We start from the raw sequence: 26,460 nt of genomic DNA on the forward strand, positions 1-26,460 counted from the left end.
TACACATGCATACAAACCTAGCTGTATGCATTTGTATGCACTTGTACACTTACACACACACACACACACTCACACGGCTAGATATATTTTGTTGTGTCTTGGAAACTCCTCATTGGGAGCCTGAGACTCAGAGCAGCTATGCCTCCACAAAGCTTTCACGATCCATTCATGACTGAAGCCAGGCATTCTCATAGCCTGGCCTGAAGAGTGTCAGATAGATACAGCCCCACTCCACACTACTCTCCGGTTGACTAGGCCTTTCCACCCCGGATAGCTGGGGGTCTCTCCTCTGGCACCTCTGGCATTAAGGAGCAGAGCAACTCCCCTATGCCCCGGAAAGCTGGTCCTCTTCTTACTTTGGTAGCTTGTCCACTGACAACCAGGCTTCTGTGTTCTCATGTCATGCCTTCCCCAGATTCAGCCCATAGAGCCTTTCAACCCTGGGCTCTTCCGATCCACATACGGCAAGCAACGGTGCCACTGGGGGCCTTACACTTGTGGACTTTTCATCAAGACCTAGTTCTCAGATTCTCTCCTCTTTCCCTGCTCCCAAATTTCTTTGAGCCTTTAAATCCAGTATTTCTCCCTGTTCTGACTCAAGGCCCTGCCCACCCAGTGCTCTGTGGAGCCACACTGCCGTTAGGGGATTCCTGATTTGGGGATGTCTCATCCGGAACCAGCTGGGACAGGTTACTCGGGATTATTGAAGCTAATAATACCTTGTAGGTTATGGGGAGGATTTCAGGAGAAAACTTGTGTGTGAAGGACCCAGCTCAGTGCCAGCCTTAATCAATCTTCTCTGCCTTTCCCCGCCCCAGTGGCCTAAAGCTCTTACCCACATTTCCCAGCACTTAGCGCACTAATATAATTAGCAACATTAATGTATCTAAAAGGCAATTACCATTTAATTGCTCTGACCCCAACCAGCCTGAAGTTCCATTCCATTCACTTCTAATTTGGAGCTAGGGGGTTTTAGTCCTACCGGGCTGGTCACGAAATCACTGCCTTATAGAAAATTGAACAGAACTTCAGGCAGCCATCGATTACAAGGCGAAAGATTTGGTAATCCTCTCCATTTTGCTCTATATAAAAATGCAAATATCAATTTGCTCTTGGCCAGTGGACAAATCAGACAATTTCAAGCAGCAGCTTTCTGTGACTTAGTGAATTATGCTGCTTGGTTAGACCAGCCCCGGCTTTCCAGAAGGCGTGCCTTTCCCCATATGTGCTCTATGGATATTCATTGAAATAAATTAGTGCTCTTGTATAGATTCAGAGTTAGAATCAAGTTTCAGGCATCTCGTCTTAGAAGACATTTATTTATATTACATACTCAATTTAAAGGAATAAATGCCCTTCCCTCAGCCTGCAAAGTTTGTTTATCTTAGCGCTACTGTGAGAACCTAACGTCCAATTGAAGGCCGTGTGTATTCTTTTTTTTTTTTTTTCCTCCTCCGAACCAACATCGCCTAAAGTAACAGCAGTCTGTAATCAAGGGAAACCCGAAGTACTTTGAGACTTTTGAATCCCAGTCTTTAATATTAGAACTGCATATGTGTGTTTGAGGAAACCTAGATTGCCCTAAGCCACACGGAAAGCATTGACATCTGAACCGCTCCACATGTGATTGGGAGCTTAAGGAAAATCTAAATAACTCGAGCAGTTTGTGATTTGGAAAACAGCCTGGGCCATATAAATTTCCCCCCTTCTTTCTTTTCCTGTTAAATCTAACGCCAAAGTAAATGGAAGCCGTGGAGAACCTTTGAACTCCTCAGTTCTCCAGTGACCTCAGTGAGGCTGAATTGGCAGAAGCAGTGATGCATTTCCAAAGGAAGACCTTTTTTTTTCCCTTCCCTCCTTGAAATGCACACGTGACCATTACCTCCCCAGGTGGAATATGCGGGTTTGCAGCCGGCCCTCCCCAGCTCTGCGCTGCACTGGCCCCATGCTGCCTCTGCGAAATGGGCTTTGCGCAGTCAGGAGCTCCTTGCTGCAGCCATTGGGGCTCCCTGGACTTGGCCCCCGGGCTTCTTAGCACCACTGCCTCACAATTCAGGCATTTTTTCCCCCTTGCTTCCCTTTTGGAAAGAGCTGTTGGAAGCAAGAGGTCTGGAACGTATCCACCTGTTGTTGCCAGTTTCAGCAAGCGCTTCACTTGTCCCAGCTCCCCTTTCCTTTTTTATGAACTGGAGAATGGAAAAAAAAAAATAGCCATGCCCACGAGAGTCCCTTTCTCTGAGTGTCTTATTCTTGTCCTTGTGACCAGTTTATCTTGTATGATGCATTATTTATGCATAATTAATAATTACCTGTAAAATATATCTTAGGACAAATGACCTAACATATTTAATGTGTGTATGTATATGTAATACAGTATATATATTCCGTTGTATTACATATATTACATATATATTCATATATATTCTGTTATATTACATATATATATGTATATATATATATATATAAACAACATATTACACATGACTAGACCATTTTTTGCCTCTCAAAGGCAGGGACAGGGGCAGTGGACATTCTCAGCCGTGTGATTTCTTAGGAAGGCATCTCTTCAGCCCTTCTGTGCCATCGGTAAAGAAGAGTACTATCCATCCATCTAGACAATATTCACCAAAATGTTTACTACCCCCCCCCCTTTTTTTGGACAGATCACAAGTAGGCAGGCAGAGAGAGAGAAGGAAGCAGGCTCCCTGCTCAGCAGAGAGCCCGGTGCAGGGCTCAATACCAGGATGCTGGGATCATGACCTGAGCCGAAGGCAGAGGCTTTAACCCACTGAGCCACCCAGGCGCCCCTACTCCCCTTATATTTTAATGTATGCTGTTTTCTAGTATGGAAATAACCCTGAAGGGGAGAAAAAAATGATACGTTTTACACTTTCGCTCTAAAGCAAAGGAATGTATTGCATGTTTGCTAATCCTTTGAAAACCAAAAAATGTTTATGTAAGCCTTTATTTTGGGGGACTGTGGGGGTTTATAAAACATTTTTTTATCCTGAGCCCTCAGCTCTGAAAAGTCAGTGTTATTGGCCATCAATTGTTACTATTTGGGCATATTTGAGAAATGGCGTCACATAGACAGTTTCTTAGTGTATTATCCCCAGATCAAATCTTGAATTATGATTATGGTCTCATGACTATATTTTGTCTGTTTAGGGCAGTTCTTCCTTGCTCTCCAAATTCATCCCAGGTGGTCATTGTGCCTCTTTAAACACAAATCAGGAGTACGGTGGGGGGGGGGGTGGCTCACTAGTGCTGGAGAGAGACTTTCTCTGTTCCAGTCAGGCAGCAGGGACCAGTGTACAGAATATTTCAAGATCTTTATGGATCTGGAAGTCTAAGTTCCTGAAATGTGTAGCCTTGGAGGAGGGAAAACCATTGCCTCTAAAAATCTGCATGACTTATATTATAAACCTGAGGAGACTCTTCTCTAAAGGATTTGCTTAGAGGCGTTCCATGGTGGGAATGTCTATGGTAAAGCCTTTGGGGAAGATAGAGAATAGTCCACAGAGAATCCATAGTCTGACAGCACGTGTGGAGATAGTGACTGAGAGCCAGGGCTTTGGGAATCTTTCATATGTGGCGTTGATTCCTGTCTCCATTACTCAGTAGTAGCTTTGAGCAATTTACTTTCTAGACTGCTCCTCTATTTACTCAGTAAAACAAGAATTTTAGGTTTTAAATAAGATTCAATTTATAAAGGAACACACCAACATGGTGTCTGGCTCAAATTGGTGTCAGAGAAATATTAGTGGATGTGAGCCTTGTGATTGTGTCATTACTGTTATTTTTACCAGTGTTGTTATTACTAACATCATAAGAAACTAAGGGGCGCTGTTTGACGGAGTGTAAATAATGCTGAGTTAATGGATATGTTTCAGGGAGGAAAAATGTAGTGTGAGGATTCTGAGGTGGCTCTATCTGTCTTAGGAACCAATTAGGGATAAGGGGGTTAATAGGAAGGGTCAGCTCCCCAAACACCACTCTCTTCCCACTCAGCCTCTGGAAGCTTTCTCACCTGCACGCTGCCCTAAACCTTTTACACATATCCCTACTGAAGGCATTTGGTGAGTACCAAATACCGATCTAATCCTTAGATAGATAATCTGCCCATCTCTTATCTCCCAGATCTGGATTTTTTGCTCAGGCCAGCGTTGTTCTAGTCTAGTAGAGATACAGGGAGTATACAATCCTGTCCCCTCATCGAAAGCCCTGATTTGTAGCATTTGATCATTCATGTGGTGTCAGTACTCGCAGCGTACCCAATTTCAAACTCCCAGCATGAAGCTGGTTGTGTGTGGTTGCTCAAGTGAGGGCAGGCTGGGCCCCATAAACCACTGAGGCAGACTGAAGCATGAGCTGGGACCGTATGGAATGGGCTGCTTGGCAGCAGAATGTAGAAGTGGAGGGAAAGTAGTTTGTCCCCAGCACAGAGCATTATTACATACTTAGCCAACAGAATTCATCCAGGAATGAACTAATGGCTGATTTCTTGAGCGACGTGTTCCAGCGCTATTCTTCCGCCCTTGCTCTTTTACACTCCAGACATTCCTAGGACAGAAGTCTTTTGCAGACTTCTGTGCACTGGGGGATGGGGAAGTGGACAGGTCCACTTAATCACTTCCCAACGATCAGAATGTTTCTTTAAGCAATCGTTGGGAAATTCGGTCATGGACATAATGCCCATGTTTATGAAAGTGTCCTCATGTCCTCTCTTCCGCCCTCCTTTCTCTTCTCCCTCCCTTCCTTCCTTCCCTTTGTTATTACCTTCCCTACTGTAATTGAGAATATTCCCTAACATCTCCTTCATTATGTCAACAATGCCATGAGATCTTCGGGGTAGATCATAGTATTCCTGCTTTGTAAAAATGGTAGAGGTACTAGAAAACTGCCATACCTCACGAAGCTGCCTTGTTACCATCATTGGTCATTGGTCATTTTGTTATTCGGAAACCTTATTATTCAGATACCTCATTTCTTTGATTTTTTTTTTTTTTTCTCCACGAGCAGACAGTCAATTCAACCACTGGCCACCTTTCCTTTGCAATCCCAAGTTTAATGTCATTTTCTCCCCTATGGTTGTCAAAAACTATACCACGTGCTATCTAGGAAATTGCATTATGGTGGCTATAAATAGATTTCCAAGAATCTTTAATTAAGTGAGGACACCTGGAACTTTCTCATCGCAGTTAAGTCCCTGGAGATGATAAAACAGACTCCCCTTGGAAAGCTGTTCTGTTTTCCGCCGCCCATCATCGCTGGAGCCAGTGGGACGCTATCACAGACACCTCACAACTGTTAGGATGATCAGAGTTGATGTTCTGCCACCAACAGGCTTTGCCAGCCTAGTGGATTAAAAAGCCCAGGTCTCCTCGCTAAGACGTTTTCCAAACACCTAATGACTTAAGAGAAGATATCCACGATAACCAGTTGGTCATTGACCATGAAGCCATCTGCCGACGTGCTTGAGATCGTTGCTTGCGCCCTCCTAATCCTCGTGAGCGTGGTTGGAAACGTGTGTTTATTTTATTCCACAAGGAAGTGTACCACCGGGCGTTTACAGACGTCCTTCCTCCTGATTTTCAGCTTTGTGTTTGTCCACCTCCTGAAAAACTTGGTGGTGAATGTCCTGAAAATAATTTGTTCTTCCGGTTTCATGTTGGATTCTGCAGGCTGCAAAGTAGTGCACTTCACAGCTTCCCTGACAACCTCGCTGGCCATCTGGTTCGTGTTGCACTTTGCCTTATTCTACCACCGGAAGCTTTACCACGCTGTCCACCCCTTGAGTGAGGCACCCAACCCCGATCATCCGAAACGTTCTTGGAAGGTGCTGTGTGCCCTTGCGGGGGCTGGGTTGGCAGCGTACCTCCCGGTTTTACTGTATGCTAGAAAATCAGAGCACCACAGTGCAGGAAATGATACAGACCCCTTGTCTCCTAATAGGATTTATGTGGATTGTCTAATTGACTATGGAAACCGGCAGGTAGAGTTTTACTATGGGAAAATATTTTTAGCTCTGATTGATATTCTTCCTTTAGCCACCTTAGTCTTTGTCTGTTTCTGGATGTCTGTTCTCCTTTTGGAAAGAAAGAAAATGACATATGGCGACATCTGGATGGGAGATGATGATTCAGAAGTTGAAATCCTTAGAGGGGCCAAGTTCAGTATTTTATTAATGTGGCTGATCACTCCACTTTGGATTTCTCACTTTATCTTAGTCTATTTCTTAAAAGACTTGGCAGCCTGTGTCTTTTTTCCAGCTGTTCTCACAGCTCTCTCTTCAGGCTTCTCAGCTCTGAGTCCTTTCCTGCTCATGTTGGTGCACTACAGAATGAAGTTCGTATCCTTCTGTGGTCCCAGAGAGGAAAGACCCACACCTCCACCTGGAGAGGTTATTCTTTCTCCCTATGCTTAGTGGCAAAGAACTCAGTTTCTTTTTTATTTTTTTTAATTTTGTTTTTTTGTTAATTCCAGTATAGGTAACATACAGTGTTCTATTAGTTTCAGGTGTATGATAGCGTGGTCCAGCAGGTCCATACATCACCCTGCGCTCATCACAACAAGTGTGCTCCTTAATCCCCATCATCTGTTTCAACCATCACCTCCCACTCACTCCGCTCTGGTAACCATCATTTTCAAGAACTTGCTTTTCATCCCTGAGAAATGGGCCCTGGCCTGGGAAGGTGCAGCTGAGGCTTCCCTAGCCATCATCACTAGACAGTTTTTGCAAAGGGGCTCGAAGACCCCCTCCTCTCTGAAAGCAGAGCTCCGGGGGAAATGGCAAGAAAGTAACGTGAACACGAAGTTTTTAAAAGCTAAAGAACAGTCATTAGGACATTTGTCATTGGGGACAAGACTGAGATTTTGAATGTAGAAATTCCAAAGTGAGTGACCAAGGGTCACAGTCTGGAAATAAACTCTATGTAACAAATAATAAGTATTTACCCTCGGCCAGGTATTGCTTTCGAAAACAGGGTATCGTTGAAGTTAAGGCTGATACTTCCTCGCTGAATTGTTATCGGTACTTGATACTAATCTTGTGTTTCCATCATATGTTTTTCTTAACATGCTTTGCCACGTGTTGAAAATCATTCATGAAGTATGCAGTGTTCAATTTTTGTACTATTAGTCATAGTACCTCATCTAAGTGGGAAGCAGATTGCATTCATTTTCCTTTAAGAGTCTTCAGTAAATTAGGAGTAGATGAAAGCATTGGCTCAAAGAATTAGTGCTTGCTTAATCATCCTGTGAGTGTATGCATCGATGTGCAAATATTTGGTTACTGAGCTAAGCTTGCTTAATTACCTACAAATCAGACTATCCTCTTCTTCAGAAAAAAAAGAGTCACTCACTTTACAGAGAGTTTATTTCCTCTTTTGGTTATTAAGTCAGTACATTTTAATTGGAGGAATTGATGAGATCTCCATAGTAATCTGATTTCTGGATTTGGATTCAATAAAAATAAGTATTTTATAACCACAATTAATTAAAAATACATGGCCATTGGGATGCCTGGGTGGTTCAGTAGGTTGAGCATCTGCCTTTGGCTCAGGTCATGAACCCAGGGTCCTGGGGTTGAGCCCCGCTTCAGGCTCCCTGCTCAGTGCGGGGCAGGGGGGCTCGTTCTCCCTCTCCCTCTACCCCTCCTCCCTGCTTAGCTTTTCTTTCTCTCTCTCAAATAAATAAATAAATAAAATCTTAAAAAAAAAAAAAAAAAAAACCATGGCCAGGATTTTATTTTTTACAGGGAGCCAGTATAGCCATTTGGACTTCTTCAGATTCAGGGAGTATTTTAGATATCTAACAATGTGTACATGTTGTTATAAGCATTGGAATTTACGCTAATTCTCATTAGATGCTTATTTTTTTTCTTTCATTTTCCTTCTTTATTAGTAGACGTGGGGTTTATTATACTGTAGTTCTTGTGACTGGATATCCCTGTATTGAGATTCTTGCTCTGTAAAGGCTGCATCTAAAATTATAAACCTGGATCTCATTAACAGGAGAAACTGAGAACATCTTTGTTGCCATGAAGTGCTATGGAGAAGAGAAATTTTAAAGTAACCAAGGCCTAAATTTTGTAGGGTTTTGTAGGCGGGCGTCTGTCCCTTGTATAGCACTGGGAATTAAAACAGACACACACACACACACACATACACACAGAGACTTAAGGTCTTCTAGTTTTCTGGGTGGTCTTCATGGGAAATGCTCAGTGGAGTCCACGGAGGCAGTTTAATTAGAAGGGCACTAGGCATGGATCCTGTATAATGAAGTTAACAGCTGTGGACATGGAGGATGTGGGGAAGAGGTCACCATCTTTTAATTAAGTGCAGATGTAGCCGGGGCTGGGATGAGCTATTGATCTTAGGTAGCAGCTCTCAAGTGCGGTTCTGGGACCAGCAGAATCAGCATCACCCGGGAACTTGTGAGAAATGAAAATTCCCAGGCCCCACCCAAGCCTATTGAATCAGAAACCCTTGGGGTTGGACCCAGCAATCTGCTTTAATAAATTTCCACAGGGGATTCTCCTGTGGACTGAACTTGGAGAACACTGGTTTAAGGCTCCTCAGGAGTTCAATCTTTACAAACGCTGGGAGGGAGGAGAACTCAGCCAAGATGGCCGACTCCTGATAGAGTCTTGAACACTCTTCGTGCATATTGCTGTTATGTCTACTTCCGCCTAAAAAGGAATCGAGATTGTCATCTGTATTCCATCCACCCTCAATAATAATTGCCAAGCAAATCCACTGCAGAAATCAAACAATCTTTGCAAAATCAGAAGTAAAGCATGACCGCTTCAGGTGCGCCAAAAATTTGGAACTTGGATTTGGATAGTTTCCTATACATAACAGAGCAAGGGATCCAGTTCCAAAATTATTCCATAGTTCCTTTCCAGAAGCCGGTGGAAGACACGACTGGCTAACGTCCAGGCTCAACTTCCCAGTGCTAGAAATGTTTCCTTTTTCTTCCCGGATAATTTCTTTTTGTTTGGGCCTCATTAGGTCATAGTTTTGTCCTTGTAGAATTGATAAGTTTTTATCTACAACAGAGAGTAAATCATATTCTCACTGAATGAACATCACAGTTCTCTTTTAAAAATTAATTCTCTTTAATTTTCTTGCTGTCTCTCAATCTCTATATTTCCTTCACATTCCTTGTGGCATCCGGGTGGTAGATGAGACAGGTCGAGGGAAGTTTGACAGAGATTGTCATGGCAGCACTGAGGTGAGAGGTCCAGATGGGTCAGGACTGTCCTGAGGTCCTGCCCCGCTTTTAAGGGTGTTCCCACTACCATCTCACACCACACAGAATCTTTGTATTAGGAGGCTGTCTCTTCCTCCTTACAAATATGGGAGTCCCATCTTTCACCCTCGAAGGATCCCTCCAAACTTCTAGATGAACAATTTCTTGCTGGCGTGGTTGTGATCTCATAAAGCGGCCTGTTCCATTAAGCCCATTCCAGTTACTATTAGGAGGAAGTCTGCTGAGATTGGTGTCCCCAAAACTTCTCTAAAATCAACCCTTGGGATTAAATCTTGCCTTTACATGGTGGCTCTTTGTGGTTATAGAGGGAGAGGAGATTCTCTTCTCCACCTTAGATGCTTCCTTGGCTGTGCCACATGAGACAGCTTTCCAAACCCCAGCTGTCCTGACTTCCTTATTCTGTCTTGGTACGTAACAGTTTGCCTCTGACCTTCATAAGAAGGGACATCCAGAACCAAACACAGTATAATATTTTCGTGTTTACGGGTGTGTCTCTACTCTTTTCTGTTATACATTCTCTTGTCTTGTGAAGCTCCTCTAAGTATGGTTCTTTTTCTTCCTCTTTCCAAAAAGATTTTCAAATAATAAATTTATTTAAAATCTCTCTCTCTCTCTCTCTCTCTCTCTCACACACACACACACACACACACATACACACCACAATTTAAAAGTACCTCGTCCTCTAGGCTTAACCACTGAAGTCTTTTCAAGCTCTAAAACCTTTGGAAGTTGGTTCATGGTCAGCGTTTAGATTTTAGAAATAATGAAGTGACCTGCAAATCATTTGCAAGAATTTTAAACTATAAGCAAGAGCTCTAAACTACCAAAAGGCCAACCTTTGTAGGGATTTGTCAGAGCAGTGCTGATCTCCAGAATGAGGTTTTCCAACAGAGGGCTGTGTTACTTGCCTTTTTTTTTTTAATTTTTTAATTTTTTATAAACATATAATATATTTTTATCCCCAGGGGTATAGGTGTGTGAATCGCCAAGTTTACACACTTCACAGCACTCACCAAAGCACATACCCTCCCCAATGTCCATAATCCCACCCCCCTTCTCTCAAGCCCCCTCCCCCCAGCAACCCTCAGTTTGTTTTGTGAGATTAAGAGTCACTTATGGTTTGTCTCCCTCCCGATCCCATCTAGTTTCATTTATTCTTCTCCTACCCCCTTAAGCCCCCATGTTGCATCACCACTTCCTCATATCAGGGAGATCATATGATAGTTGTCTTTCTCCGCTTGACTTATTTCGCTAAGCATGATACACTCTAGTTCCATCCACATTGTCGCAAATGGCAAGATTTCATATCTTTTGATGGCTGCATAGTATTCCATTGTGTATATATACCACATCTTCTTTATCCAATGACCCAGCAGTTACTTGCCTTTTTAATAAGACATCAGAAACGACATTCATCATTGTTTTCTTTGAAGTTGAAGTCAAAATATTAAACCAAAACGCTGGAACATATTGTTTTATGGAGCAGTTCAGGGACCTCTTTGGGTAACAAATGTTAGGTGCGCAAAGATCCATATACTCTTTTTCTGTTGAGATACTGCTGGCGAGTGAAAAAGGTTGTTTTCTTGGCCTTACAGTTTGTAAGCCCCCAAAGCGATACAATGAAGAATTAGGGATGTCTATGGAATTCTGACCCAGATGGTTCAAAGGCATACCCATGTTTCAGAACTATCCAGAGGGCAAACCAGTAGAGTCCCAGAATTAGTGGGAAATGGCTTGTCTGAGCTTCTTTTCTCCTACTTAGTGGTACTTCATTTGGGCCAAAACATTCGTGTGTTTCCCATCTGTGAAACAGAAAGGAAATGACTACAATTCGTGATACACACACTCTACCTCTTCACAGAGTTGTAATAAATAAAGTCCGATAAAAAAAATTAAAGGTGACTTGAAAAAAGTCAAATGTCTGATACAGGCAAAGTATTACTTTGACCCCTACAGTTTGGGGCAAACTGGAATAAGGGAGAAAAGCAAACTTAACATCAAAAACCCTGGCTGTGTGTCTGTGAGGCAATTAGAGCACCTCTCTGAGCCTCAATTTCTTTATCTTCACCAAAGAAATTCTGAAGAAACTATAAAGGTTTTCAGAGCCTTTGTGAAACATAAACGGGAGTGGGTATGTAGAAACACCTAGACCCTGGGTATAAAGTTTGTTCCAGATTGGGCACCAGACCCAGACCCCAGTATAGAGCTTTGCCTTACTACCATTCCTGTGGACAGTCACACAGGAAGAGCGACACCCGTTCCCTGGGAGCTGGAGCAAGGTCAATATGTCGTCTCTTGTTTGATAGCAAACATTTACTTGTGTTTTCTCCAACCAAGCTGGAAAATGTGATATTCCAAGAAAATGTGCTGTGTTTACACTCTGGTTTTGGAAATAATCCCCCGACCACCCTCGCTTACCACTCTGGCCTGCACCCTCCAAGACTCCTTCTTTGGAGCAAAAACAGCAGTAGGTATGAAATCAATGTGATCTGCCTATCTGAAAGTTCTGCTTGAGCATTTTCAGCCTTTGCCCATGCTGCCACCACTGCCTGGCACATCTCCTCCAGCCCTCCAGCTCCCCTCACCACTCACACCCTTGTCCCTCAGCGTTCAGCTTAGACCTTACCTGCCCCCGACAGGCGCCTCGCCTCCAAGGTCTGGGTTGGGTGTCTCAGGCTTCTGTGGGTTCATTTCTCATAGTGAGAACCACATTTTACTGTAATGGCTTGTGTTCTTATCTCTGTCCCCTTGTATCGTACGCCCCACACCCATGTGGAGAATGTACACGCAGAGAGAGTCCTTACATGAAGATGGAGATGAAATCTCCAGAGCTTGTGCTTTCCGCCTTACCCTGTGTGTGTACTTCTTGGCTCCCCTTCAGTTGCCTCTTGCCAGTAGAAATGTCTTGCCTCTATCATTTTTCTGCTTCAGGACCAGGCATTTAGCGACTGCCGTGTTTCTAGCCACTGCTGAATCAAAGAGTAAAAGAAACTGAATCCAACATTTGGAATGAGTTGCTTCCTTGCCAGCCAAGCTACTGAGCCAAATGGGGACGACATTTCATATATTTCACTTTTTTCCACCCATGCTTTCCAGTACTTAGTTGGTGATTTTTGGGGGGGAGGGGGGAAGCTCTTGTTATACTAAAGAAAGTAAGTCCAGTATCTGTGTTTAAGCTTGCAAACCGAACATGTATCCCAGTACAGATTTGGCCCTTTGTGTTGTGTGTGTGTGTGTGTACATGTGTGCGTGTGCGCATGCACGCAGGACTGTAAGCTGCTGTGTTTTCCCAAGTACTGGTGAATTAAAGAGCAAAGAAAGAAACTGTAATGCACATCGATAGAGATTACCTCATCACTTTGAGTCCTCTGCTCATTTATTTTGACAAGCCCAACTTCGGTTTAATCACCAGGCCTTCGTAGTCGACCGGTAAACGGAGCAATAGTGACTTTGGCAGCAAAGGAGAGATCTGTGTAACATGAGCCTTCAGAGTGAGTCCGTGCTGACTCCCTATAAAAGGGAGTGAGGCAATTCATTTTAAGAAGAACTTCAGTAGAGCAACTGAGGTAATGTGTGACTGTAGTCACAAATCCATGAGCCTTTTATGAGCCAAGCACACCAGAATGTGTACCTTATGTGAGTGTAGCTTCTCACAGAAATTTTGTGGGCTTTCAAGCTTTTTCCACTTGATGATGCCATTAGCCAACGGATTTTTGGAAGTCTTCATTTGGAATGACTTTTAGACTGCATTTTCAAGTCACAACAAAAAAATAAAAAATATCACCTGAAGAGCAGCATAATACTAGAACAGGGGAAGGCTATTTTTTTAAATTGCTTGCTTCCTTTTTTCTTTAATCCATTTGGACTTCTCCTTACTTTGAGCTCTTTCCCCTACTGCATCTTCCCTCAGAGGAAGCAGTGGGGCCATCACTGAGGTCTCTTATGAGAAGGTGACATGGTGTTGATAGACCCATTAGGGCCGTGAGCCCCTTCTGTACACTTTAATAGCCACTGGAGAGACTTCTGTTTTTGGCAGTTTATCAAAATTCCATGAGAGTAGAAAAAAAATCCTACAGACTTTGTGGAGAGTTGGTGCTCATTAAGTTGTCCTTTATCTCCTCTGACTGGGCATCCGCTTGGAGCTCAGGTGGAGTTTCTCCCAATACCTCGGGCACAACAAAAGGAAGGGGTAATGTGTCACCAACAGCTTCTGGACAGCATACAGGTCCCAGCCACCTAGTCCTATGTCCCCACACTCTAATATTTTCCTTCCTATAGATTTTTCCTACTGAAATTGGTAGCACTTAACCATTGGGAAATATTTTCTTTACCTTTTTCTACTCTCCCACTAGCTTTCATCTTCATCTCTTCCCACCCTTAAAAAAATATTCAACACAGAACCTACCTACCTAAGTGAATAACAAATTTAAAATGGCTGACCTCCATGATGAGAAAGGAAAGGCCTAGCTGAGCTTAAAATGGAATGATTTCAGTCAGTCATCAGTAGCTAAGGTAGACAGATCCTGTAAGAGGTATATTGGGGTGAAGGGGGGAAGTAATACAAAAGAAAGCCTTTGGGACCTTAGAGAACCTGGGGCAAGTGACTATAGCTTGTAGGGTCAGGGCCGATGGAAGCGGGGTATGGTGCAAATTTATAAATAACTGGGTTTTGAGATCTCAAAGGGGTCCAAGGCCAACTACGATGCACAGCAATAAAAATCTCATCTAAAAGTATTTTTCACCTATGTGTAACCCTGTTCTTGTTGGCCCTGTGTAAAGTTAGCTCTCTTGTGTCCAAGCTGCTACTGTGGCCAGATGGTGGATGGCCTTGGTTTTCTTTTGGGCTTGCACTTGACACAGCTTGTGCCCTTCCCTCTGGTTGCAACAGCGAAGTAGCACCACATCAGTCTATAGCAGCAATCACAACAAAGCAAGAACCCTTCCTTCCTCCAACTGTACAGTGAAGGAAACCAAATCCCCACCTTGCGACATTTGATGACGTGTGTGAAGGTTTTCTTTTTCTAGTCCTAGGCGAGAAAATGGAGGCTTTGTGAAAGCACAAATTGTAACAAGCTGGTAATTTGTGTGTAAGACGTTTTCTTGTTGCTGTTGTGGCATGAGAATTTAAAACAATCTTAGAATACGAATATGATCTTGGAATACAAATGAAGTAAACAGTATTTGGCAGGAGGTACCCATACCAGAAGGGGGTGGGTGATGGGAATTATTGTTTAATGCTGAATTCCTCTGACGGATCAAACACTCACATGCCCTCAAGGCCAGGCAGGGGTCCTCAGTGAGGGGAGCCGAAGAAGGGAAGCTGGTGAACTGGGGAGCACATGCTTGTCTATGAGGCAGCTTAGCTCCAGCCAACTGTTGTCATGGGGAATGCGGATCAGTGTTGGCCAGAGCCTCAGATATTTTTAAAGCAAAGCCAGAAATCCAGAATTTTATGTGAAATCACCCAAGGTCTACAAATTGGCAACTCATCCTGTTTTTTAAAAAACACTGTTAAGGGCCAGACACATCACATCTGTGGACCAGACTTCACTCACGGGCCTCCGGTGTGTGCCCTCTGTAGCTGTGTATTCCCTTAGACCATGTGGTTGGGAAAGGGGACCTGCTGGTTTCCACTGTGGGCTGGCGTGCGGGGGTGCACGAGACGGTGTCACTAGAGCAGGATGAGAAAACCACCGGCCGCCCGGCCCAGTTCCCTTATCATGTTGGATGACTTTCAGCCACTGCTCTAAGCTGACTTCATCTTCCCATGTCATCCCTCATTCCTCAGGAGTCCCCAAGCATGCCACGTGCCCCACAGAAGGGCAGATGTGGAGGTAGTGTAATGCCCACTGGGACACCTGTGGTCTCACTCTCTCCTGAAAAGGAGCAATGGATATTGGGAATGTGGCTGGGTTGGTGAACCACGGAGATTTCTGCACTTTATAACCAAGGATGTAGCACGTTCAAAGTGCTTCTCTCTTGAAAGAGAGACGCTCTGAAACCAGACAAAAGGAATTGGGTGGTAGAGAGAATAAGGCATCTTAAGGAGATGGACGTATGTAGAATTCTGTTAGGAGGAGAGGAGGGTTCTGGATGCCTTGGCTCCCTTTGTCTGAGACTGGACCACCCAGCCCACTGAGATAAATATGGGCAGTGACCCAGCTATTCCCGTCATGAGCTGGAACTCTTGTAACTCTTGGGTTCTGGCTTATGGAATAAGAAATCTCATTACCATCTCCAAGTCTAACCATGAAGATCGTCTACTTTAATGTCATGCTCTATATTATCCACTGGCTATGTCCCATTAGAATGGCTGCTCTAGAGTGGATACTGCTGAATGTGTTGCCAGAACACCTCAAACAGGGGCTTGATGATTCCTTGTGAATTTGCTTTGACAAGACATGTTCATGTGCATTTTATATTTAGTCTGTATGTCTTTGTGTTTAAAGATGCGCTCGAGGGACGCCTGGGTGGCTCACGTGGTTAGGCAGCTGCCTTCGGCTCAGGTCATGATCCCAGCGTCCTGAGATGGAGTCCACATCAGGCTTCTTGCTCGGCGGGGAGCCTGCTTCTCCCTCTGCCTCTGCCTACCACTCTGTCTGCCTGTGCTCGTGCTCTCTCTAACAAATAAATAAAATCTTAAAAAAAAAAAAAAAAAAAGATGCACTTGACCCCCAGTCTTGAAACATGATTTCCTGCTTCATCTCCCATGAATCCATGTTTCTGCTGATAGTCCTTTTGTCTGCACCTCATCCTGACGCCCACAGTCATCTTGTGTTCACCAAGACCATGGGAATAGAATATGTAGGTGAACCATTCAACCTGGAGTGCAGATGTAGTGAAAAGAAACTAGATTCGGAGGAAGTCTGTCTGCTGATGAGCTAGAATCCAAATAGTCTGGATTGTCTCAGAATCCACCAGAATGGAATAGGAAGTCATTTTGTATAATTTGCAAATATGAGTGTGCATTATTTTTCTCTGAAAAAACTTTGTGAGGATTAGAGGAAAAGTGATATATTTTTGTTCCAAGCAGTTTGCTTAAGAACCTCTTCTTAGGGGTGCCTGGGTGGCTCAGTGGGTTAAAGCCTCTGCCTTTGGCTCAGGTCATGATCCCAGGGTCCTGGGATCAAGCCCTGCATTGGGATCTCTGCTCAGCAGGGAGCCTGCTTCCTCCTCTCTCTCTGCCTGCCTCTCTGCCTACTTGTGATCTCTCTCTCTCTCTCTCTGTCAAGTAAATAAATAAAATCTTTAGAAAAAAAAAAGAATGTCTTCTTATAAATACAGAATAAATACAGTAATAGATATATAAATATATAACATGTATCGGTATTTATTATTTAACATTAATGATTAGTATAACTAATATAATTATTGTATAATTATTCATATAATGCTAATAACAATTTAATGTATAATATGTAAACTTGATATATAATACTATATATATAACAAATATAAATTGATTTTGTTTTCATTTTAAACCTTAATGTGATTTCAGAAGAAATCACTTTTTGTTTTTTGTTTTTTTTAAAGGGGAAGTGGGGGAAGGGAAGGGCAGAAAGAGAATCTTAAGCAGTCTCCAAGCCCAGTGTGGAAGTCTATGCAGGGCTTGATCTCACAATCCTGGTATCATGACCTGAGCTGAAATCAAGAGTTGGACACTCAGCCGACTGAGCCACTCAGGTACCACCCAGAAGAACTTTTAGTATTTATTCTACATGGATAATCTCATTTGAACATGGTAGTAGCCTCCTAACCCTTTCTTGTATCAACTCTGTATGCACTATAATTAAAAATATGTAAAAGGGGCGCCTGGGTGGCTCAGTGGGTTAAAGCCTCTGCCTTCAGCTTGGGTCATGATCCCAGCATCCTGGGATTGAGCCCCACATTGGGCTCTCTGCTCAGCAGGGAGACTGTTTTCTCCTCTCTCTCTGCCTGCTTGTGATCTCTGTCTGTCAAATAAATAAATAGAATCTTTAAAAAAAAAAAGGTTAAAAAATGTAAAAATGGTATATACATGTGGGAAGAGAAGGAAACACTGGAAATTAAATCACCTGATGGTTTTGAGGTATGGATAGCAAGTGATTTTTTCTCCCCATTTATTGTAATTAAGCGATTTGTATAGCTTAAAAAAAAATCTCAAGATGAGAAAGCAATGCAATGCCTCCAAAAGGAGTCGTTTTTACACTCTTGATCTTATATTCCTTAAACCCATTTTCATCATTAGTTAAACCCATTTTCATCAGCTTAGATTTATTTTCACTTTCCAATAATGCATTCCTTAGTCGTCTTATTTCTCAGTCTCATCAAAATACCCCCTTGATTAGAGAATGGAAAGAGGAGAGAATATATTATTTCAGAGGCTCAAGTCTGAATACAGAAGACGGTTTCTGTAATAAGAAAGACAAGTTACAGGAAAGGGAATCTCATTCGCTCTCAGAGTCGGCGCTGCAGGAGACGCTGTGCACTCAGGCACCGCCCGGAGATCTATATTTCTGTTCTTGACATCTCTAGGTGACACTGCCACCGCCAATGGTGATGATGATAAGTGATGGGAAAGCGAACTGGGAGGTGATGTATCTTCCTTGACAGATTTAAAGGATTGCCATAGGCAGCCCAGAGGCAAGTGCTGACGGAGGACATTCTGACGCCTGCCTGTGTCAGGTCACTGTGGCACAGTCAGGCAGCACTGACAGAAGCCCAGAGCCAGGGGAAAACCCTGGGGTTTACATTTATGCCTGGATCCTGTTGGGCGGGGTGGGGGTGGACAGGGGGTGAACTGGACATCATCCTACAATGTCTGAAGTAGCCATTACTGTTGGTTAGTTGGTCTCTGTCTTATACTTGGGTTATTTCTGTGGGGGGCCAGGATTTACTGCTTCATGCACGGCTTCCAAGGATATGCCTGCAGTAGACATTGGAATATGGTGACTATCCTACAATGTTGAGGTTTGCTCCCCATCCCCAAAACCCTGCTTTTACCCAGGGTGTGGTAAGTGCTAGGTGCCGGCTAGGTCAGTCCTAATATTGGTGTCTGGGGAAGCGGCTGACCTGAGTTACTGTCCTGGCAAAAATACGCAAGCACAGATGAAGTGAGGTGAAACAAAGGCCCTTGGGTGCTCCCTGGGGAGCCTGAGGAGCTGAGTTCCTGTTCCTGCAAAGCCAGGCTGGGCCATCCGGAGAGCAGACCTGTGCTCCAAGGCAGCCCTAGCACCCAGTGACTCTTCTCATTCTTGTTTGTTTCTATATAGATGGGAGTTCGGGTTATGAAACAGCTAACCCTTTTGCCTTTCTTTTTTGCCTCTGTCTTCCCCAGGGCTTTTTATAAGTATTTGACTTGACTCAAAATGTGCATAGAGGAATAATGGAAGCGCCTGAATACCTTGACTTGGATGAGATTGACTTCAGTGACGATATATCCGTAAGTAGCCCTTCTTGCAAGTGACGCTTGATGGGATTCTGCCTTCACCTCCGTGGGCTGCCTTATCTGTAGATCCGAAACTCTCCCAATCGCATTTAACAGTTGACAGCAGAAATCCCGTGTGACAGACAAAGTGTGGTTTCAGGGTCTCCTAGACCGAGAAGTGAATCTCACTTGACGGGATGTGTGGTGGGGAAGGGGTTTGACCTCACTGATCCTTCTCTTCCCTTCCTAATCTGTTTCCTTGTCAAAATATTCACTGAGTAATGTATAAAGTGCCTGTGTATAGTGCATGACTATAACCCTTCAGGGATAATTCCCTTTATATGACTGGCTTTGCCTCAGCCGGCATTCTCTGGCATTCACAAGGACACAAGGATGGCCAAATTATTAACTGATGAGCAGTAAGAGGAATCCTCTCAGTCCCTGTGGGCGTCAAAGCACAGGTTGGATACTTTGTGGGGAAGACTGAGAAAGCGTCATACCTTGATAAGGACTGGACAGGCTGCCCTCTGAGGGCGCCGCTTAAGCCTGTCAAGCTGTGCGGGCTGATGAGCTTCCTTGTTCTCGCAAAAGCCGCCAACTTCCTGCTGCCTCCAGCTTCCCTCAGGTGGTTCTCAGGGGTCATCCTTACATAGCCTGCTTAGAGCTGATTGTGGCTTACCCCGGGCCACACAGTCAGTTCTGTCACAGAGCCAACCGGCAGCCATGTTGGCTTCTCAGCCCTGAGCCGAACTGGGCTCTCCCGAGTGTGTGAACCGAAGGTTGCTGTTTCTGAGCTAGCCTTCTAACCTTTCTTCCCAGCGCCTCCATGGTCACAGTTGCTGACCCCACTTTTCATCACTCTCTCAGGGCTTGGAGCTTTGGGTCCCTGCTAGAAAATGGTCTCAAAAAGATAAGCTGTTTTCACACACTTCTGGCAAGGGGTCATTTTTCTACTTCGCCATTCACTTTGAAGTAAAATTTGCATACCATATGCAAGAACTGGATTACTAGGGCGAGTTTGATGAATGACCTGCTTTGTACAACCTTGGATGAGTCCTTGTGTACCGGGGGCATGTGAATTCAGTCTCTCCCTATCCTAGCTTCCAGACAATCTTTGTTAATCCTTGTCAAGACCGACGTGAAGTGAGTTTCTTCCTTTCCACGGTTTGTTCCTGTTTCTCTCTCTCTCTCTCTCTCTCTCTTTTTTAATATTTTATTTACTTATTTAACAGAGAGAGATCACAAGCAGACAGAGAGGCAGGTGGGGGGGCAGCAGGCTCCCTGCTGAGCAGAGAGCCGAGGGCTCAATCCCAGGACCCTAAGATCATGACCTGAGCTGAAGGCAGAGGCTTTAACCCGCTGAGCCACCCAGGCACCCTCCTGTCTCTTGCTCTCTCTCTCTCTCTCTCAATAACTTACTACGCTTAAAAGTGTTCAGAGCATGGTTCTTTCACAACACTCACCTCAAGGTATTTGAGCTGAATGGAGAGAAGCAAGGAAAGAATCATGCAGGGAGGTAGAGGGAGTGGGAAACCATCTTAGCAGGAGAGAAATGCGTTATGATGAAGAACTGAGGGTTGCTCTCAGAGTTGACAATGAAGCTGCTATGTAAGAGCATAGGCTTTGGAAGGTGGCATTAGGGCCCAGTCTTGCTGCTCTTCGCTGACGGGGAGCACAGTAACTTCGCCTCTCCAAGATATCCACCTAACTTTTAAGGCTGTTTTGGGTGCTGGGTGACCTGATAATGGAGCATTTAGCTTGGCACACAGTAAGTTGCTCTTAAAGTAGCTGGTGTGATTATTTCAGTGATTAGTAACAATAATATTTATATGACCAATAGTTAAGAAAGAACTCAAGGGAAAAAACCAGGCATCAGGTCAGGACTGTTTTTTTTTTTTTTTTGTTTGTTTGTTTTTTAATACAATAGAGCGTTTGTATTTACAGAAGATCGTTTGGCAGCAGCCTATAATTTTGATGAATTAGGGATCTCTACTTGAAAGATAATAAAGCACGTTAGGCAATAGTTGGCACTGTTGAGCAAATCAGGGATACAGGATTGTGTAAGAGTTGAGCTTCTACAACTTGACCACTCGGAAACATAAATAAAGATCACCCATCTGTAACTATGTTGCTGCACTCAGGCCTTCTCCTACCCCTTTAAATAGGTTTCTATTGTTTGGCTCTTAAACCTGCCTTTACACTGAAACCAGAAGGGAAAAAAAAAAATGGCAGTGCTTAGAATGGTTGAAACAGTAATGGCTTGCGTAGAATAGTTGAAACAGTAATGGCTCACATTTCCCGAGTGTTCACATGGGCAGACGCATTATCTTGTTTAATCCTTACAACAATCCTGTGAGGCAAGAATTCATCATGACCTTTGTTTTATGGAAGAGAAAACCAAAGCGTGGAGGTGTCACCCATCTTGTCCAGGGCCACCCAGCTCATTGAGGGCACTCTGTCTCTAGAATACCTGCTCTGGGCACAATACTTGACTGACTCTCTTGGTGAATATAGTCTACTGCAATGGTCCTTGTCGGGTGCATTGGTCCTTTAGTCTAGTGGTCCAATGGTCCAGTGGTCCTTTTACCTACACCCCAGGGGATCATTTGGCAATGCCTGGAGCCATTTTTGGTTGTCCTGGTTGGGGAGGGATCCCACTGGCATCTAGTGGGTGGACACCAAGGATGCTTCTGAACGACCTAAAATTCACAGGAAATTTCCCTGTGTTCCCTACAACAAAGAATTCCCTGACCTAACATGTCAGTAGTACTGAGCGCAAGCCATCTGTTTTTTGTTGTTGTTGTTTTTTTTAGACCCCATGAAATGAAAGAAGTTCTAATATAGCAACCTCTAGAACATGGCAGATTATTTTATAATAATTTCATTGGATCCGGGTCAGTTCCTTAAATGTGCCAGAATCGTGTTGTTCTTAGATAACCACTTCTTAGGGAAAGCAGTGGTGACCTCTTTAATGTTGAAATGATTATCCTCATCCTCTTCAGGTAAACCAACAGCAGTAAATGTTACAACTGCTTTAGGAGTCAAACGGAAGCTATTCAGAGGCTGACATTTAAAAATGAAGATGTGTTCAACTTGTTAATCCACTGGCATCGGGGCGCCTGGGTGGCTCAGGGGGTTAAAGCCTCTGCCTTTGGCTCGGGTCATGGTCCCGGGGTCCTGGGATCGAGCCCCATGTCGGGCTCTCTGCTCAGCGAGGAGCCTGCTTCCTACTTGTGATTTCTGTCTGTCAAATAAATAAATAAAATCTTTAAAAAAAAAATCCACTGGCATAAAAAGAACCTGGTCAGTCCCATAAGCATGCCTTCACTTTTAGGATGCCATAAACTCCATCTCTCACAGCCCTTAACGTCTCTTCTCTGGTTGAGTGGCAAGAGTAGGGAAGGAAATGCCCAGTATATTTTGAAAAGATGTTCACCCAAAAGATGCCCAAGTTTGCAACTGCCTGTCTTATTTTCTAGCTGTGGCCCTATGACGTAGTCCATCCATGCTTTCTATCTCATGATCCCCCCACCCCCACCGGTCATGAGCCTGGTCCTTGTTTTAATTAAGACCCAGGCTGTGCATTGGTTCAAAACAGCAACTAGAACTTTTTTGCATTTACCTAATGAGACAAAACCCAGAAGGCAATCACATTATTTTGAAGTTTCCCAGGCCCCCAAATAACATTCATCCTTTACAAACTGCAGGGTTTGAACTGCTCATTCTTGTAACCCTGCCATCTCCAAGGAGCGAACATTGCCCCATCCCTGCAGGTTGGGGAGGGAGATGACGACATGCAGAAACACCACAGTTCAAAGCAGGGCTTTTCTGTCTCTGCAAATGGGTTTGCAGATTTCTTTCTTTACTCCTATGGAAGGCAGACCTCTCTCTTAAAAAAAGAAAAATATGCCAGAATATTAGTTCCTAGTAGGCTTAGGGGTATTTGAATAAGAAGAGCCATTTTGCTTTCCCCAAAAATAGTAATAGACACAGGACTGAACAAAACAGAGGCTGAACTGTGCATCTCTAGAGGGACCTCACCACTAGCTTAGACATGGATTCTACCACACACAGTGCCCCATGCTGTGGGTCCAGTATCTTGGTTGAAGCCTCACATCGGCTCCTATTGGAATCCCATTTGGCAGATGAAAAAAATTGAGCTTTGGGAAGATCGTCTGGCTTTCACAAGGGTATAGGTACATAAGTGGCAGGGTCAGGATTTAAATACAGAACTCTTGTGACACGTTACTCTCCCCATTCTGACTGTCCAGGGATCCTGGACCAGTCTGTACGATGCCTTCACTTTCCACATTTGGTACTGATGTGATTGCAAATCTCTCTTTGGAAGTAATGGAGTTGGTATGTATTCTAAATAAAATATAAAACGAGCTGAAGCAAACATAGGCAGATCTCTTAATATTTTTGCCCTTGGGCTTTCCCATCTCTAAAATGGTAATAATCAGCTACCTATTGCCCTGGGTTTTATGGAGAAAATATGAAATTTGATATTTGTATGTATAAAAATCCATACCTATGTACTTATATAATACACATGTGTACACACATACCGATATGCATACCTACATGTGCATATGCACAAATACACATACATACACACAGACACACACACATGCATGCATACACACAGACAGAAGGGAGGGTATATTCTGTTCCTCTACTCGGGAATTTTTGCCACCTTTTTGTACGACCGTGACTACAACTTTGGTGAAAGATGACGTGTTCTGACAACCTATTTTTTTGTGTAGGTCACATGAGATCAAGAGAAGCAAATGTCCTTGGCACTTCACTATCCCCTTTAAACCAACCCAGAGTAACGGCAGGGAATTATGTGGATGCATTTTCCTAAAGTGGCTGGTAGGAAAGTAACTTCTTACGGCAAATAAATCTCCTTTCAATGGGTTTTCACATTTTTCCATCCTTGCACTAAAATGCCAGCTACCCTCTGGCTTGCATGCACCACTTTTTACTCAACGCAGTCCACTGACACCTCCCAAGATTTCATCACATTTCTGCAAAGCCATTTTATAGCAGTAGGAGGCCCCAAGGAAAGGCACACGGAGCTTATCAAGTGGACTCAGGCAGAGAGTTGAGTGAGTCAAGAGTACAGCTTTTGCCCTGATTTTAGGAGTGAAAAAGAATGTGCAGTTAATCAAGGTAGAAAGAACCTGGCTTGCCCCTCCTGTCTAGCAAGAGGTTTGCGTGAGCATGAGCCTATCATACTTCCCTGTGTGCTTCCTAGAAAGTGACCAAGACACTCTCACGTGGCCTCGGGCTGCCTTTGCGCCTTGCTTCACTGTCCCGTCCATCAGCCCTGCCCTTCCCAGCACTCAACTGTTCTCATCCCCAGTAAAACTTTTCTTAGTGCTTCTTAATATGATCTAGTTTTGTTGAGTGTTCCCACATGCTTTTGCAAATGTCCTGTGTTCGAGTCTTCATTACCCTTCACTCCTCCCTTCTGTGGTCCCCGTTATTGAAAGCCTCATGTCTTGTTCAGCTATCATATGTCGTCTCTGTTCTCTTGTTTTTCTGAACACCTGCCAGGAAAGGAATTAGGAATAATCTAATCCAGACAAGATGAATTATATATTCCTATCCCATGGGTACTTTAAGAGGCCAAGAACAGAACCTGGGCCCCCCAGCCTCCATGTCCTGGACTCAATACCTCTTCCTGAGAAGGTGGAGAGCGGCCGTAGAGCATGATTTCCAAGAATGAGCGACTGCCAGATTTTTTTTGCTCTTCCCTTTCTCTGCAGATAGCCCTAAAAGATCTTATCTTGCCTGCTAGTTATAGCATGTGTTAGACTCAGTGCAGATTATTTACATGATGTACCTCTTATGTACGACTAGATTCTGTGCTAATCTATTCAACAACACGTATTAGACATTACCAGTGTGCCAAGAGCGGTTCTGGGCTTGGGTGAACAACATGGGCTTGATCTATGTTCTCAGGACTTATGGAAACCCATCAGAATAATTGAGCCTCTTATGAAATGTCAGGCTAACTTCATAGAAGGTCAGATTGAATTACAATTTCAAGCTCCAATCTTGACCATCTTTATATTTCTGGGATGATTGGTTATTGGCTTGCAATTAAAACTAGACCATCATTGAAGCTGAACAGGGATTATAGCCAGCCACGTGCACCACAACATAAATTTCTTTTGTAATTCCTTTGTAATTTTAATGCTTGCCTCAGTAGTTGCCATTGCTTTGGCTTCACTTCTTAAATGCTTATTTTAATGTAAATCATATTAATAGCTAGCATTTACTGAACACTTCCTACACATCAGAAAGTATTACCTATATTTTATATGATTAGCTCATAAGCTTCTCAGCTAGGCTCTGATGGAAGTACCATGGTTACCCTGTTTTACAGATGAAGAAACTGATAGGAGTTAAGGAATTACTGTTAGGTAGGTAGAAAGTGGTGAAGCCAGAATATAACATGGGCAGTCTAGTTCTAGATTCCATGTAGGTAACTTCTGTTGAAATGACTTCTCCAGAGCACATTGGTCACCTCTGGTTGGCTGGGTCCATCCAGGTCTCTTCTCATCCATGACCACCACTCCTAGCAGAAGGGCATCTTTGAGTGCTGTGATGTCTCCCCACCTTTGCCAGTGTAGACCTTCATCTTTTGCCTGACCACATGTTAGCATTATAATCCTATGTGTGGTATACTCTTCAAATGGTCAAAACAGCTACTGAGTTTTCCCAAGCTGCAAAAGATGTCTTAGTGTAAAAGAATTAGATTATTATTAATTTTTTAAAAAATCCTCTCATTGGAATAAAAATAAGGAACCAGAACAAAAATGCATTTGAAAATAAGATTAGTTATAATATTTTTCTTTAATGGAAACTAAATGGTAGAAAAAAATGTATATAAAGCAGCCTGGGATAAGTACATGAAAATGTAGATCACCAGTATCCCCCCCCCCAGTAGACGCAGTGGCTGGAACTGTGGGCATCTGTACCTGTGAAATACGGAATGTGGAAAGAAGAATAGTCCCAAGGACAGAACTGTGCAGAAGTATGTCCCACATCGTATGGAGAAGAGGCTTCTACAAAGGAGACTGGAAAACAGTTTCATGAATATAGGATGAATACTAAGGGGACCTCAAAGGGAGAGAGGGATCTGAAGAATTTAAAGAAGCAAGTGACCAATAGTGGGAAATAGGCCATATATTATAAAGAAAATGGTTGGCTTTTCTGGTGAAGACCTATCGGCGGCTATAATAAGAGTGGGGGCTTTGGGATGGTGGAGTGGATCCATGTTGTGGTGGCTAGAGGAGTAAATGCAAGAGATGAGGAAGGAGAGAAAAGAATCATAGCAATTCTCTCAGAAAAGATGGCAGTGAACACAAGAGCAAGGAAGCCCATGGCCACCGGGGGAGGCAGCATATCTTGAGGGGTTGAGAGCGCTTGTTTGTTTTTTAGGATCAGAGGCAAGAGCCAAGGTGAAGAGGGTGGCTGAAGAGAAGGAGAGAAGAGGGATGATGGCAGAGCCAGAGTTCTGAAGGGACGGGAGAGGAAGAGACCTGAACACAAGTGGAGGGCTAGTGGTGAAGAGGAGGACTCACTGCCACATCCTCAGCACCATCTGTGGGGAGGATGTGACGTCAGGAAGGGCAGACTACTGGAGAGGAGGCCCAAACTGCAGAAAAATACCGTGTGTCTGAAAATCTCACTCCAGGGTGTGCCTGCTTCCGCCGCCAGCCTTGTATGTACACGTGGCGGCCATTTCCTTGTATGCCTGTCGA

At 43.7% G+C, this 26,460-nt stretch overlaps 1 protein-coding gene across 5 annotated transcripts in view; it reads left to right on the forward strand.

Moving 5' to 3' along the window:
• The window catches only part of LOC101673611 (synuclein alpha interacting protein), a 162,490-nt gene that overhangs the window by 62,903 nt on the left and 73,127 nt on the right, over window positions 1–26,460 (forward strand). For all 5 annotated transcript variants that reach the window (XM_004761356.3, XM_045081415.1, XM_045081412.1 and 2 more), the window contains exon 2: window positions 18,593–18,697. In XM_004761356.3, coding sequence (XP_004761413.2) covers window positions 18,641–18,697 — 57 coding nt within the window. In that variant the 5' untranslated portion in view covers window positions 18,593–18,640. The remainder of the gene's footprint in view (window positions 1–18,592; window positions 18,698–26,460) is intronic.

The sequence above is a fragment of the Mustela putorius genome, unplaced genomic scaffold, assembly GCF_011764305.1.
Source record: "Mustela putorius furo isolate JIRA1106 unplaced genomic scaffold, ASM1176430v1.1 tig00000561_pilon_pilon_pilon, whole genome shotgun sequence".
NCBI classification, from domain to species: Eukaryota; Metazoa; Chordata; class Mammalia; order Carnivora; family Mustelidae; genus Mustela; species Mustela putorius.